The 15534-nt window shown below is 51.0% G+C and overlaps 1 protein-coding gene across 2 annotated transcripts in view; it reads left to right on the top strand.

The window, feature by feature from the left end:
- Positions 1–1830: 1830 nt before the first annotated feature.
- Positions 1831–15534, top strand: part of LOC103670745 (cytochrome P450 4B1) — a 27902-nt gene continuing 14198 nt past the window's right edge. Inside the window, exons 1-8 of one of the 2 annotated variants that reach the window (XR_005834173.1) lie at positions 1831–2060; positions 10555–10696; positions 10883–10927; positions 11468–11595; positions 12339–12463; positions 12777–12928; positions 13082–13188; positions 14140–14330. Coding sequence is in view for 1 of the 2 variants with exons in the window: in XM_008699242.2 (XP_008697464.1) it covers positions 1881–2060; positions 10555–10696; positions 10883–10927; positions 11468–11595; positions 12339–12463; positions 12777–12928; positions 13082–13188; positions 14140–14330 (1070 nt within the window). In the remaining variant the exon portion in view is untranslated. The remainder of the gene's footprint in view (positions 2061–10554; positions 10697–10882; positions 10928–11467; positions 11596–12338; positions 12464–12776; positions 12929–13081; positions 13189–14139; positions 14331–15534) is intronic. The other variant, XM_008699242.2, reaches the window with a different exon arrangement.

Genomic DNA, 15534 nt, shown 5'->3' with positions numbered 1-15534 from the left:
TTTATCTCCATCTCCTTAATCTGTGTGCACCTGGATTGGGGGCTCTCATCAAGTTGTTCTTTACAGCTGAAGTTTTCTACTGGGCCCTCGAGGGCAGAACTCAGACCAGTGGGCGAAGCTGCAGGGAGGTATGTTCCGGCTTCCAAGAATCACACTGCCAAGGTAGCTAGAGGGGTAGCTGGGAGAGTTGGGAGTTGGCTAGGGCCCAGTCTCCGATTCTGGCCACGTGGAGACCTGTCTTTGGCTTTAGAAGTGTAGATGGCTGCTAGATTTCAACCAGGGAGTACAGAACAGGGTATGCGATAAATAGGCCATGGGTGCAGGGCCATGTTTGTGGCAGGACAAAGTATGTAGGACCCCTGAGGCCTAAGAAACATCCATCCTGCTGGTCTTCCCTCTGACTTCCCCGTCCTGATTGCCAACCCAGACTCTGGACCCCATCTGCCCCAGGCCCCCTCAGAGCCCCTGCACATGCACAGAGGGGGAGATCTTCCTGAAACACACCTCTGGCCACACTTTTTCCTGTTGAAGCCTCCTTCAACAGCTGCCTCCACCAGGTTCCAGCAATGCTATTTCTTCCCCTTTGTTCAGCTCAGGGAATGGTTTTTTCCAACCACTGTTGCTAGTCCCCGGCTGCCACTTTGTATCTTGTTTGATTCCTTAACTCTGCCTACCGCTCTGCATGCAAGTCTCTTCATCTGAAACATCTGCACTGGGACACTGACTGTTCCAACCCTAGAGCAGAGCGAGACACAGCTGACTCTCCCCAGGCAAGTCTGGGGCCTGGGATGAGATTGTTTGTCAACCGAGCCCTGGCCTGGGAAAGTGAGAGCTGCCATTGCCTTACTGTGAGACCTCGGACAATTCCCTGCCCCTCTCTGGTCCAAAGTGGTTTTTGCTCCATTGATCCAGGAGTGATTAGATTTGATGATCTCTCCTCATTGTCCTGAAAGTAATATTCTATGTTCCTAAGTGTTGAGTTTGTATAAGGTCTTGGGGGTGGAGTTGACTTTTTTCTGATCTAGGATCTCCCTTCTGGGGCTAGAACTTTGTCCCTGAAGTTGCCTCACAAAAAAAGACTCAAAGCCTTATGAACTTGGCATAAATGCAAGCCCTCCCAGAGGTCCATATTGAAGAGGATAGAGGAAGCTTTCTTGTAAGAAAGCACAAGCAAGCTGAGGCTGTTCCATTATCTGGAAAATGGGTATAAAGAGTGAGTAGGGGTGCCTGGGTGGTGCAGTTGTTAAGTGTCTGCCTTTGGCTCAAGGCTTGATCCCAGCGTTCTGGGATCGAGCCCCGCATCAGGCTCCTCTGCTAGGAGCCTGCTTCTTCCTCTCCCACTCCCCTGCCTGTGTTCCCTTTCTCGCTGGCTGTCTCTGTCAAATAAATAAATAAAATCTTAAAAAAAAAATCCTTTTAAAAAATAAATAAATAAATAAATAAATAAATAAATAAATAAAGAGTGAGTAGCTAAGACTTCCTTATTTGGGTTAAACAAGATAGTGGATAGGAAATTCCTGAGACATATAAGGTGCTTGTGTGAAAAAGCGGGCATTATTATGCTGATGATTACACCCAGAATTGCCTTCTGTTCTCCCCCCACCCCCAACCAAGGAGGCAGACCCATTGCCTGGTTTCTTTGAAGCCCACCCCTTGGTTTCTCTTCAGCCAAGTTTTCAGAGGAGTCAGCCAGGCTGTCTCTCCTCCCGTGACTTTTGGAGCTGCTCTCTCTGCTGTTTGGAGCTCCGCCCAGCCTGGGTTGTAGCTGGTTGCAGGGTGTGACTTGGGGTGGAGGCTGGCAGGGTGCCAGGGTCCACAGTATAAAGGAACTGGGGGATGGCAGGAAGCAGCCCAGAGCCTTGGTGGATGCCACTCCAGCCATGGTTTCTGTCTTGCTCTCCTTGAGTGTCTCCCGTCTGGGCCTGTGGGCTGCTGGATTGATCTTGGTCTTAGGCCTCCTCAAGCTCATCCGTCTGCTGCTGCGGAGGCAGATGCTGGCCAGGGCTATGGAGAGTTTTCCAGGGCCCCCCACCCACTGGCTCTTCGGGCACGCCCAGGAGGTACGTAGGAAGAAGGGGTTGGAGAAAGAAAAGAGCCTCCTTTCCTTCAGAGAATCCAGCCTAATACCCCGGGGGCCGTGGAGGGGATCCCTACACTTGGACAGGGGGATGATGTCCTGGGAGTCACGGTTTCCTGTCAGCTTTCCCGCAGGCTCTCCCCCTTCACTCCTGCCTTCTGAGCTGGCGCTGGGAGTGGGAGCCCTTGTAGCCCACAGACTCCTTCTCATCCTTCTCAGGCTCAAGATTCAGACAAAGTTCTGTTAAAGGCCCAGTGATAGCACTGGGGACCCCACCCCCACCCCCAGACAGTCAAGCAGAACTAGGCTATCTTGTGTAGAGCTTAAGCACTGTCCTCTTTGTTCTGTGCGGGATAAAGATTTCCATTTTAAGAAAATAAAAGTGAGAGCAGAGATGAATGCTGTTACCTGAGAGCCCTCCCTAGAGCGTCTACATGGTTGGTGCCCCCAAAGCTGGGTTTTCTCCGCCATGTCTCTGGGCTGGCTCAGTGCCATGGCATCTTCCTGGGTTCAGATCCTGGCTTGACCTTCTGTTATCTCAGGGTGCTGGGGACCACCTTAGCACCCACTGTCAGAAACACCTCTAGCTCCCTGCCTTCATGGGATCTAGACGAGAGTTTTCTGAATATAAGGCAAGAAACACCTGCACTGGAATCAACTGGGAGAAGCAGATTCCTTGGCCCCCAGTCCCTGGAGATTATAATTAACATATTGGAACTAGTGATCTGAATGTATTTATTTATTTTAATGAAACATTTTTTCCCTGCAGGCTTATCCATGTTGTTGTTGTATATGGCAGAATTTCCTTCATTAAATAAAAAAAAAATTTCTTTAGAACTAAGTGTAGTTATCATCCGTCACCATACAAAGTTATTACAATACTATTGAGTATATTCCCTATGCTGTACTTTTCACCCCCATGCTGATTTATTTTATAACTGGAAGTTTGTACCTCTTAATCCCCCTCACCTATTTTGCCCATTCCTCTACTCCCCTTCCCCTCTGGAAACCACTAGATTGTTCTCTGTGTTTATGAGTCAGTTTCTCTTTTTGTAGTGGTTTGTGTGCTTTGTTTTTTAGATTTCACATGGTGAAGTCATAGTGAAAACATATGGTATTTATTTTTCTCTGTCTGACCCACTTCACTTAGTATAATACCCTCTTAGGCTCATCCATGCTGTAATGAATGGCAAGATTTCATTCTTTTATATGGCTCAGTAAGATTCTACTGTGTATATATACCATGTCTTCTTTATCCTTTCATCTACTGATGGACACTTGAGTTGCTTCTTTATCTTAGCTATTGCAAATAATGCTGCAAGAAACATTGGGGTCATGTATCTTTTTGAATTAGTGTTTTCATTTTCCTTGGGTAAATATCCGGAAGTGGAATTACTAAATTGTACGGTACTCCTATTTTTCATTTTTTGAGGAATCTCCATACTGTTTTCCATAGTGTCTGTACCAATATACATTCCCACCAACTGTGCATGAGCATTCCCTTTTCTCTACATCCTGACCGAGACTTATTATTTCCTCTCTTTTAGTAATAGCCATTCTGACAGGTGTGAGGTGGTATCTCATTGTAGTGTTGATTTTGTATTTCCCTGATGATGAGTGATGTTGAGCATCTTTTCATGTGTCTGTTGGCCATCTGTATGTCTTCTTTGGAAAAATGTCTGTTTAGGTCCTCTGTCCGTTTTTAAATTGGATTGTTTTCTGTTTGTTTGGCTTTTGTTTTTGTTGTTGTTGTTGAGCTGTAAGAGTTCTTTATATATCTAGGATAGGAACCTGGATTTAAAAACCTCTCCAAGTGTTTTGTTGTGCATCTAAGTTTGGGAACCCAGGTATAAATGCCAGAGACTAAGGCTCCTACTCCCGAATACCTTTTTCCCTTTCACTGTCTAAGGGATTGCCTCTCCTCCATGATTGATGCTGGGAATGAGCTTGACCTCCAGGAGAGAACTGCCCAGGCTTAATCTTGCCCCTACAAATAACTACCCTCTTAGGATGGCTTAGTAACCTACATGTATCCTGGAGAAACCCAGGAAAGGAAAAGATGGGTTAGGGAGCTGAATCAGACCCAGGCCCTGCTCTCAAGGAGCCTACCGTCTAGAGGGGAAAACAGACACCAAGGCCTTTCCTGCTCCAGGTTGGGTGGGATGCCTAACCAGGATCTTGCCCATGCTCTGTATCTCAGTATTTGTCCCATTGGATTGTCATTTTCTGTTTACTTGTTCCTCTTGCCCACTAGACCACGACCTCTGGAGGATGGAGATCTACTCTGAATCATCCCTGTACTCTCAGGGTCGTGAACATTGGGGAGTAGGGAGGGGTCTTGATAGAGGAGGCAGTGAAGGAGAAGACAAGTGGAGAGACCAGGCAGGGCTCAGGAGAGGCTTTGCTAAGTACAGAAGAGGGTCACGGGAAGGTTGAGATCTGACCCTAATGAGAGTGTGAGAGGCATCCCTTGCCTCTCACATCTCTCCACTACTACTTGCCTCCACCAAAACTAGGCTTGTCTCAGCCCATGGGCTTCTCTAGGACAGGGACCTTGCTCATCTACCCCATGTCAGAGCTGGCTGTCCTCCTTCCCACAAATGCCCTTCCCCCTTAAGAGTATATAGAGGCCTTGGAACACAGCTTAACTTGGCTTCTTGGCTCTAACACAAGAATCTGGAGAGTCTTGGCACCAAGAAGAGCAGGCAAGGGCTGGAGGGGAGGTCGCCCTTGGGCCTACGAAGGTTTCCTGGGGAACCATAGCAGGCCTGACACCTCTGCATTCCTCCAGGCTTTGTCACTTCTGCTCTGTCGGATCCACACCTGAGCCTGAGAAATGGGGAGGGTAGGGGTAGGGTTTGTTTTTCCAAACAAAGCTGAGGTTCCAAACAAAGAAAAGGCAAGGTATCTGCTTATGTCCTCATAGTAGCTCACGAATTGAGCCAGGGCTGGGCACAGGATTCGTGCTTTTTCATGCAGGACATGATCTGTCTGTACAAAGTGACTGCAAGTTTGATTCCTAGCCTAGTGATGGTGGGAATAGGAAAAGAAAGATGGGGGTGGGGGTGGGGGGCGGGGCAGAACTGTCTATCAGGATTAACTTCTTCCTTCTTGTCTATGGTCGCTCTCTAGGGGCCCTGGAAGCATCTACCTATCATCCTCCTCAATTTTCAGAATGTGTCCCCTTGAGGTGGGGTCATGTCTTATTCTTCTAGGGTCCTCCTTCTTCTACTCTGGGGCCCAGAGAGGACTTTGCACATAGTAGGTGCCCAGCCATGTTATTGGCCTGAGGTTCGGAGGGGCCTGAGAATCTGGACTGTTGTCAGGGGAGGAGTGGAGAATGCCAGTCCGAGCCCAAGGAAGGTGATCCCCTGAGACTGCATAGGCCTTTCGTCTGGCCCCGCTCATCACTGGGACGGTTCCCTTGACCTTGTACTGTGGGGTGAGGAGCCCTGACTTGCGGTTTGGAGCTCTGGCTCATTTCTATTCACTAGACATTGATGAGACCTCATTATCCTTCTTCCCTGTTTCCCTTTCCTCATCAACAATATGCAGATAAGCATTTTTACCTTGTTGGGTTAGAAAAGGATCGAAAAAGATAGAGTACAGATAACTACTTTGCGAACTGCTGGGCAGATGTCAGGTGTTAAATCCCTATAGAGGGATTCTTCTTACAAAACACTCTGAGGCAATTGATTTCTTCATCTTCTTCCTTCCACCAAAATCAACCCAGTCTTTGGGAGCCAGATTAGATTTGTCTTTTCTCAAGCAACTAGCTGATCAACAACCCTGGGTTTGACCCTGTGCTGAGGGCAGAGGATAAAGCAATAAGACTATAGCTGGCCCGAGAGTGACCTGGTCTGTAAGAGAGATGGATAACACAGCACAGTGTGCCAGACCCGTGGGCCCAGGCAAGGGATGCTGAAGTGAGCCTGAAAGATCTGGCTGCAGCAGTCCATGGAAGGAAGGAAGGAAGGGTGGAGGACACTACCTGTGCAGAGGCACAGAGGCTGGAAAGAGCATTGAGTGTGTAGGAATTTAATTTGTTCAACAAATATTTGTTTCTCAAGGTCTAGTGTGTGCCTGTGCTCATAGCTCTATACTTCTGGAGTGGTGAGAGGAAGAAGAGAATGGAGAGAATGAAGCTGGAAGAAGGTGGGGCAGATCACATAAGACCTTGTGGGCCATGTCGAAAGGCTTTATTCTGAGTGCAGCAGGGAACCATTGAAGGGTTTCAAGCCAGGGAGTGACAAGCTCAGATTTGTGTGGTAGAAAGATCACATTGGCTTTGGTATAGTGGCTAGATTGGCAGAGGCCAAATAGGAGGCAGGCAGAGCAGGACAAGGCTGAGGAAGCTATCCAAGCAGATGTTAGTGGAGTGAACAGTGAGATGGGGAGGAGTAAGAGGTAGGGCAGGCTGTCCTGGCATTGTGGGTGTGGGAGAGGCAGGCAAATGTAAGCGTGTCAGTGAGGTCCCTTGCATGCACTCCATTCCATGTTTCTGGTTGGTGTCAGGGTGGATGGCGGTTCCATTCTTAGGTATGTGAGGAGGGGCAGATTTGGGGGGAAGACATACTGTGTTCATGTTTGAAAAGGCTGGGTCTGAGGGGCCTGGAGGGTTTCACATAAAGATGTCCAGGGGATGGACGGTCATGTTTCCCGAGTTCAGGAGAAAGATAGACTGGGACGTGCTGTCAATTTTGGAAACAGTCTCAGGTAGATGGCAAAGGAAGCCATGGGAGTAGGTGAGAGCCTCCAGGGAGAAGGTGCAGCATAAGAAGAGGCCCAGGGCTGGATCTGGTGGAGCTTCAGTCTTTATTTACAAATAATGGATGAGGAGGAGCTGTGTCAGGAGAGGTGCGAGGACATCTAGGACAGAGTTCAAAAAAGGGGGGACTTGAGTGTGTCACAGCAGCTGGAAAGCTTCTGGGCTCACCCCCCAAGAGGGCGTTGGTCACATTAGCAAGACCAGTGTAGAAGTGGTGGGGGCCAATGAGGGAGGAAGTGAAACAGTGAGACAGTTCTTTTGAGAAGTAATGAAAGGAGGAGGAAAATGAGGCGTTAGCTAGAGGAGGGGGCAGAACCAAGGGAGGTTTTGTTTCCTTTAGTACATGAGAGAGACTTGAGCACGTTTTAAATGCAGATGGGAAGGAGCCAGTAGAGAGGATGGGGTCTGTGATGTGGGAGAGAGAGGGGCTGACTGATGGGTGAAGTGCCCGAGGGGAGGGTTGGAATCCAAAGGGACTAGCCTTGGACAGGGCTTGGGCACCTCCTCTACTGGAAGAAGAGGGAAGGTGGGGAGGCTGGGTGCAGGTCAGGGGTTCTTCAGGTCTGATTGTTGACTTTTGGGGGCCTCTTATCTGATGGCTTCTGTTTCATCCATGAAGTAGAGCAAGGCTAATTTGCTGGGAGCAAGGAGCAGAGGGGTAGGGGGGACAGTTGAGGAAAGACAGCTTTTGAGAAGCAGACAGTGGCCAATGCTATGGGGCTTTCTAGAAGGTGTTTCTGCTGATCTCTGCTCAAATGTCCCCTGAGAGAGGACTTCCCTGACCCTCCAAGCTCTGTCTAGAGTAGCAGCCCTGCCTCTTATTCCTGTTTATTTCCTTTCTCCCACTTGGAATGTGAGCTTGGGGAGGGCAGGGCTTTGTCTGGTTCACTACTGTTCCCCCAGGAGCTAGCATCAGGTCTGGCACTGAGTGGGAACTCCATGCCCACTTACTAAATGGATGCATGAATCCCTGGGGGATCTGACTCAGGGGAGCAAAACCACTCATATGGGGTGAGGACCAATATCTCCATCCCTGTGGACTTGGGCACTTCTTGGGCCCATACCTTCCCACCTTATTAGGTATCTGGATGTTTCCCTGTGCTTCCCCAACCTGGTCATTCCTGGGGCTGGAGCTCATCCTTGGTGCTGAAGATAGGGAGGTATTGGGGGCATTGCATAGGTTTTGGAACTGAAAGGCCTGGACTTGACGGTTGTGTGACTTTGGGCAAGGCCCACCATCACTTCTTAGCCAACATGCGGTGGCTAGGAGAGTCACAGGGACCCATGTCAGTCTCACCCAAAGTCCCTCTACTCCTTCTCTTGTGCCAGGGGTCCCTTCTGAGTTGTGTTCACACCTGTTCACATGTATTCACATGTACATTTGTAGTGGTACACTTGTCTCTGAAAGAGGGGATGGAGAATGAAGTCTCCTATTTGTCACTAGGATTGGGGGAAATCACCTGTCTCCCCCTTGGAGCATTGCACATTTGATCCCTTCCCTCCAGGCTCCCAATGGCTCTCTGCTTAACCCCAAAGAGTTTGTGTAAAGTGAGTCCATTTTTTAAAAATGATTTTTTATGGTTATTTCAGAGATGCTGCCTCATCTCAATTGTTGTTGGTTCTTCCTGGTAGTTGCTCCTAACCCTTTAGCTTTGAATACACACCTTTGTGGTCCTTGACATTGGCTGGGGCTTATGCATATGCTGGGTGCTGCCCAATCTTGTGGGGAGGGGCAGTGCCCACAAGGTGAGGTAAGGGAGGACTGAGACTAGAGCACCCATGGGCACCTACGGATGTCCCTCCTGGATGGAGCAGATCCTCTCTAAGCAGAGTCTCCCTGCTAGTCTCTCTCATAGCACTGTCTGCTTCCTTCTTAGCCCTTACTACTGTGTGTATTTGCACTCCTTAATTGTTTAGTTGAATATAATTGGTCTGCCCTGTGGAATGAAAGGGTAGGACCAGAACCAGGGAGGAATCCCAGGACTTCCCTAGTCAGTGGGAGCCCAGGTGGCCCCAGAAAGCAGAGTGGACACTAACAGAGAAGGACACATGCACTTACCAGGCTTCCAGGGGAACAGAGATGGGGGTGTAGCCCAAGCTCAGCTTCCCGTGTGACTTGAGATAAGGTTAAGTTAATCCTTTACCCAGAGGTGGAAGTATCTTAGGGCATGTTCAGAGCGAATTCTTTAGTGCAGTTTGGGGGCATTTGGGAGTAGGATATGGCAGGAGATGCAGGGAGGAGGAAGATGTTGGGGAAAGATAGACTTGAAGGGGAGGGAACTACCAGTCAAGTGCTTACCTTGTGCAGGATCCAGTGCCAAGCCCTTCCATACAATATATCAGTGAAGGGTTTTAAATGCCATGTGACCTCAACTAATAACACACGCCCGGCATGATTTAATTAATGTCAAAATAATCCTATAAGGTAAGTTATCAACCCCATTTTACAGATGAAAAGAATAAGATGCAGAAAGCCCAAAGACCTTGCCCAAGTTCACACATCTAAAAAATAGGGGAAATCAATATTCAAATGCAGATCTTCCAAGCTCCAAAGATTGCAGGCTGTGAAGTCAGCTTTCTTGGGTTCACATCCCATCTCCCTGATCAGCCGTGACTCTACCTCCTCACAAACTCCAGAGCTCAGACCTTATTCTGAGGCCCGTGGGCAGGCCATGGACGGGTTTTGGCTGTATCTCTGGAAGACTCCCTCCAAATAGGGGAAAATGGATAAATAAATAATGGTACATCACTATTATGGAATGCTGTGCAATTAAAGTAATAAAAATATTGGGGGCAGTTAAATGCACTAGTTTGAAAAGAAGGACAAGACACATTAAAAGAAAAAAATCAGGTTTCAGAAAAGTATTTATTGTATGCTCCATTTACAGAAAACACCACTGGGTGAGTAGATGTGGCAAGAATCCCCCCAAAGGGCACACACCACTATTTTCCTGCCCCACAGCTTTTGTGCTTGCTGTTTGCTCTACTGGGAATGCTGTCCCTTGCTCTTCGCACTGCCAGCTGCTTCTCATCCTCCAGGTTTCACCTCGAATGTCCTCTCCAACCAGGGGCCATCCCCGATCTCCCTGTCTAAGCAGAGTCTCCCTGCTAGTCTCACTCATAGCACTGTCTGCTTCCTTCTTGGCCCTTACTAGCATGTGTATTTACACTCCTTAATTGTTTAGTTGAATATAATCGGTCTGCCCCGTGGAATGAAAGGGTAGGGCCAGGTCTGTTTCATGCCCTGAGAAGCCTAGACAGTGCCCTGCACATAGTAGGTCCCCAAAATGTGTGTCAAATGACATAACGGGTGCAGAATCGAGCAGATTACTGCATTGCACAGCAAGCTGGTGTTACAACTCTCATGAAAACAGCTTTAATGCCGAAAGAGAGCTCTTTCTGGGAGCAGCATAGATAGAGGGCTGATGACAGGAACCAGATGGAAGCAGGTTGGCCAGCTTGGGGTTGTTGAGCTCACCCAGGCACAGCAAGAGGATGGCTTGGACTTACAGTGGTGTCTCTGGGGCTGGAGAGGAGATTGAACCCAAAGGTGTATAGGGCTGAGACTGGCTGGGAGAAGGATGCAGGAGGAGGGAAGGATGCTCCCAGTTTCTATCTGGGCAGCTTCCTGCCTTCCTTGCCCAGGGACCTAGGGCCTGGCTGCTGACAGTATGTTCCTGAGTATCCTGGCCTTCTGTCACCATTTCAGATCCAGCAGACGGGGAGCCTGGACAAGGTGGTATCCTGGGCCCACCAGTTCCCTTATGCCCACCCACTCTGGCTTGGACAGTTCCTTGGCTTCCTGAACATCTATGAGCCCGACTATGCCAAAGCTGTGTACAGCCGAGGGGGTGAGGACTCCCAGGAGAGGGTGGGGTTTCCTGAGAGCAAAGGCCTCAGGGTTCCAAGCGGGGAGGAGTCCTGGGGCCTGCAGCTTAAGTCTGGGCAGCTGAGGTCCTATTGGTCCTATTGATCAATAAGCCTCCTCTGGGCATCTGCTAGTTTCTGCATGACCCGATATTCTCTTTCTCCTGCAGACCCTAAGGCTGCAGATGTGTATGACTTCTTCCTCCAGTGGATTGGTGAGTGGACACCTGCCTTCTCTGCTCTTGTTGCTGGGTTACCAGGATCCTTCCCTGTCCCATCCCTCTCTGCCTTGTGCTCACTCAGTCTGTTATCTCATATGGGACCACCTGGCCCCCAAGTGCCCCTCCTAAACTTAGCTGCTCAGTGGGGAGACAGGGGAAAAGGCAAGAGAGCTCCCAGCTGGCTGGGGAAGTGGGGCTCAGGTACCTTCTCTTCCTGGGTATGCCCTCTTCTCTGGAAAGGCAGAGCAAGGGCTCTGGAAAATACATGAGTATGAGGATGAGCTTTCTGGAATAGGTGGCACTGGAGTAGGATCCCAGGAGATTGTATTGGTGGTGCCGGCCAGGCAAAAGCCTGAGGAGGGGAATGATGGTAGGGCCAAGGCTGGTGTTACCAGAGGCTGCAAGCCTGGGTGGCTGGAAAGCAGAGCTGGGTTGGGACGTGCAGCTGGGAGGACGGGTGGGAGCCCCAGGCTGCCAGGGGTGGGGCAGGATTGTGTGCACTGACCAGCTTTCCCTCTGCCATCTCTTCCCCAGGGAAAGGCCTCCTGGTGCTCCACGGGCCTAAGTGGTATGAGCACCGCAAGCTGCTCACCCCTGGCTTCCACTATGATGTGTTAAAACCCTATGTGGCTGTGTTCACCAACTCCACGCACACTATGCTGGTGAGCTCCCAGTGCCAGGCTCCTAGGGGCTGCAGCTGCTGGGCCAGCCCCTCCCCACCTCCTATCTTCCCTGGGGGAGGGCCATGAGGAGACTTGCTAAGTTCGAGGCCCCGTTCTGCCTGTAGTCAGTGCCAAGCCTTGCTGTGCCTGACACCTGCTGTGTGCTGGGCGTTGACCAGGAGCTGAGGCTCCAAGTGGCCGGGCAGCCCTGCCCTTATGTCCACTGGGAGACCCAGGCCTCCCTTTTCCTAGATCAAAGGCCTCTGAGAGGCCACAGTAAGGCTCCTCCTGTAGCAGACTCCTCATTCTCTGCCTACCACAACTGCTTAAAATAATGTCATCAGCAACTCGACTCTGAAAGCGACGCCAAAGTTCAGGGCTCAGGTTCTGAGTCTCAGGGCTGGATACTGCCCAGAAATTACCCAGGCTAGTCTTTCCCCTTGCAGAAAACTCCTCCCCAGCACCACTGCAGGCCTGACCATGCACGGGCTATGCTGGGGAGATCCCCACCTCTCAGCCCTCCTCTTCCCTTATGTGGGCCGCCTGGCTTAGTGTCTGTATGTGCCGTGCAGTCCTGCCTCCTGATCCCACCCTAGCCTGAAGCACTCGCCCCCACATTCCAGCGGGATGGAGGCCAGGCCAGGGACTTGGTGCGTGGGGGAGAGGACAGGCTGTGGGTCCTTGAGGGCAGGGATTGGGTGCCCAGATGACTCCCGACATTACCCTCCATCTCTGGGCTCCAGGACCAGTGGGAAGAAAAGGCCCGTGAGGGTAAGAGCTTTGACATCTTCTGTGATGTGGGCCATATGGCACTGGACTCACTCATGAAGTGCACCTTTGGCAAAGGAGACAGCAGTCTGGACCACAGGTCAGGGGGTACTCGGGGCTGACCACCGTCTCTCCCCAGGCCAGCTCAGAGGTCACAGTTGGCAGGACTCCAGGGCCCTGGTCTGAGAGGACATGGAGTCCTGCCCTAGGGAACCCCAGCTTGGGCGGGGGGTGGGGGGAGCTGGGCCTTGCCCGTGGTGGGGAGACAGATTCTGCTTGTAGTGGGGAGGCCTAATGGCAGGGAGATGAAGGGCAGGAAGCACTGTGGTTGGGGCTGAATTCTGGAGTGGAGAGCCCCAGGCTGTGCCGTGGTTCGGGATCTGAGCCCTCCTCCCTGCTCTTCTGCTGCGTAGGGACAGTAGCTACCACTCGGCCGTCAGAGACCTCACTCTGCTGATGCAGGAGCGCATTGATTCCTTCCAGTACCATAATGACTTCGTCTATTGGCTCACCCCACATGGCCGCCGCTTCCTGCGGGCCTGCCAGGCAGCCCACGACCACACAGGTGAGCCTTTTCTGCAGAGCCCGGCCACAGGAAGCCCAGGGTCTAGTCTAGCCCCTTCAGGCTCCTCTGGGACCTCTGCCATTGCAGGGTCTCTGTCCCCCTTTGGGTAGAGGATGGGTCCCCAGGCAATGACACTCTGTGCTCCTGGCCCAGACCACGTCATCAGGGGACGAAAGGCAGCCCTGAAGGATGAGAAAGAGTGGGAGAAGATCCAGAGCCGGAGGCACCTGGACTTCCTGGACATTCTTCTGGGGGCTCGGGTGAGTGAGGAGGCTCAGAGACGGCAAGGTGCAGGTTGTGCCTGGCTGTGATACTGGTGGGAGATGTAGGGAGGTCGGGTCACATGCTAGAAGTCCTAAAGACCAATTTTAGACTTTTTTTTCCTTAGAGAGGGAGGGGTGGGAAGGAGGGGTAGAGGGATGAGGAGAGGTAGAATCCTAAGCAGGCTTCACACCCAGCACAGAGCCGGATGCAAAGTCTATCTCACCACCCTGAGGTCATGACCTGAGCCAAAATCAAGAGTCAGACGCTCAACAGACTGAGCCACCCAGGTGCCCACCAATTCTAGACTTCTAAGACTGAAGAATCTTAGGGGCGCCTGGGTGGCACAGTCGTTAAGCGTCTGCCTTCGGCTCAGGGCGTGATCCCGGCGTTCTGGGATCGAGCCCCACATCAGGCTCCTCCGTTGGGAGCCTGCTTCTTCCTCTCCCACTCCCCCTGCTTGTGTTCCCTCTCTCGCTGGCTGTCTCTGTCAAATAAATAAATAAAATCTTTAAAAAAAAAAAGACTGAAGAATCTTAGAATCTTAGATGCCATTCATTCATTCATTCATTCATTCATTCATTCATTCCTTTATTCATCCACTCTCCAAACTCACTACCCCCTACCCTGGGTTAGTTTCCATGCAGAAGATGAGAAAGACCTGGTCTTGGCCTCCACTAGACTGTAACTATCTGAGCAGAATTGACAATTAGGGCTGGGTAAGGTCATAGGTCACTTGGGCAGAGAGATCAGGGAAGGTTTCCTGGAGTAGGAGGCATCCAAGCTGTGCCTAGGAGGACAGATAGGAATCTGGGGAAGGTCTCAACCCCCCAGTCTCAAAAGGAGCTTTCCTTCCCTCCCTCAGACCTTCATTTGACAACTGTTATGAGGTCTTCTCGGTACCTATCTCAAATGCCTTGGACTGTCCCATCATGCCTTCCCTAACCCAGGATGAAAATGGTATCAAGTTGTCAGACGAAGATCTCCGGGCTGAGGTGGACACATTCATGTTTGAAGGCCATGACACCACCACCAGTGGCATCTGCTGGTTTCTCTACTGCATGGCCCTGTACCCTGAGCACCAGCATCGCTGTCGGGAGGAGGTCTGCAAGATCCTTGGGGACCGGGACTCCTTCCAGTGGTGAGCGAGGCTGCGGGTGAGCCCAGTCTGTCCTGCTTCCCTGTCCCAGGGATACGCTGTGCTTACACTGCCCCGTGTCATCTTCGGGTGATGCAGAGCCATCCTGGAAGCCAGGTGAGGGTGTTGGCAGTTGTCCTGTTCCCTCCAGTGCTGTGGCTTTGAGGGGAGCTCGGGGGATACACCCCTGAGCCCATTCTCCCACAGGGGAGCCATTTTCAGGTATGAGTTGTCATCAGGAGGTTGTTGACAACTCACAGATAGGAATCTGGGCAACTCCCCCAGATTCCTATCTGTCCTTCTGGGCACAGCTTGGATGCCTCCTACTCCAGGAAACCTTCCCTGATCCCTCTGCTCAAGTGACCTGTGTGCTGACTCCCTCTGCTGGCAGAACCTGATTGCCCTTCTGGGTTGCGGGATGAAATAGTGGGCGCTGGAAGAAAGATAGAGAGGAGGGGATTGGGAATGAATACAGCTGGGATACCTGGGGAGGTGACCCTCCCTCTGGCCTGGGGTGAAGAAGAAAAGGCCATTTTCTAACCTCCATCACTTAAAATCTTTCGATTGTTCTCTGCTTCTTGGCTCAAACTTGAACTCACTGATATGATACCTCCTGATGCTGACCTCTCTTGGCAGCCTGTGTGATCTCTGGGACTCTCCCGCAGGTCCCTCTTTCCCTACCTCCTCCCCTCAGGCCTTGGCCTCCTGTCACACACCTCACCTTTCTCTCTGGCTCCTGTGCTACCTCCAGCACAGGGTTAGGCCCACAACACAGCACAGAAAAGGCTCAGTCGATGGGAGAGACTTTGGACTCACCTGAGGGAGACTGACCTGTAATTTCAGGATCTGAGATCTGATGTCTCCATCACCCATTTTTATTGGCCGGATGTTGGAAACCTCCCAGCATGTCCAACCAATTGCCAGTGCTCCTGGCTTGCATATGGGGACAGGAGAAGAAGGAACCAAGGTGCTGCCCTTAGGATGTTTTTAGGGAGACAAATTCACATAGCCAGAATTCTAGAGAAAACCACAGAATGGAGTAAGGCTGAGAGGCCCTGTGTTGCAAGCAGAGGAATCAGAAGGGGTGGGGCTTGAGCTGGCCTTCCAAGGAGGGGTGAAACTCAGATAAGCAAAGGAAGAGAGAAATGGGCATCCCAGGTTAGGTAACAAAAGGAACACTGCCCAGAGGCAGGGAGTTAAAATATTT

Source organism: Ursus maritimus, unplaced genomic scaffold, assembly GCF_017311325.1.
Source record: "Ursus maritimus isolate PB19 unplaced genomic scaffold, ASM1731132v1 scaffold_12, whole genome shotgun sequence".
In the NCBI taxonomy this organism is placed as follows: domain Eukaryota; kingdom Metazoa; phylum Chordata; class Mammalia; order Carnivora; family Ursidae; genus Ursus; species Ursus maritimus.
This window is presented reverse-complemented; position numbering and strand designations above follow the sequence as displayed.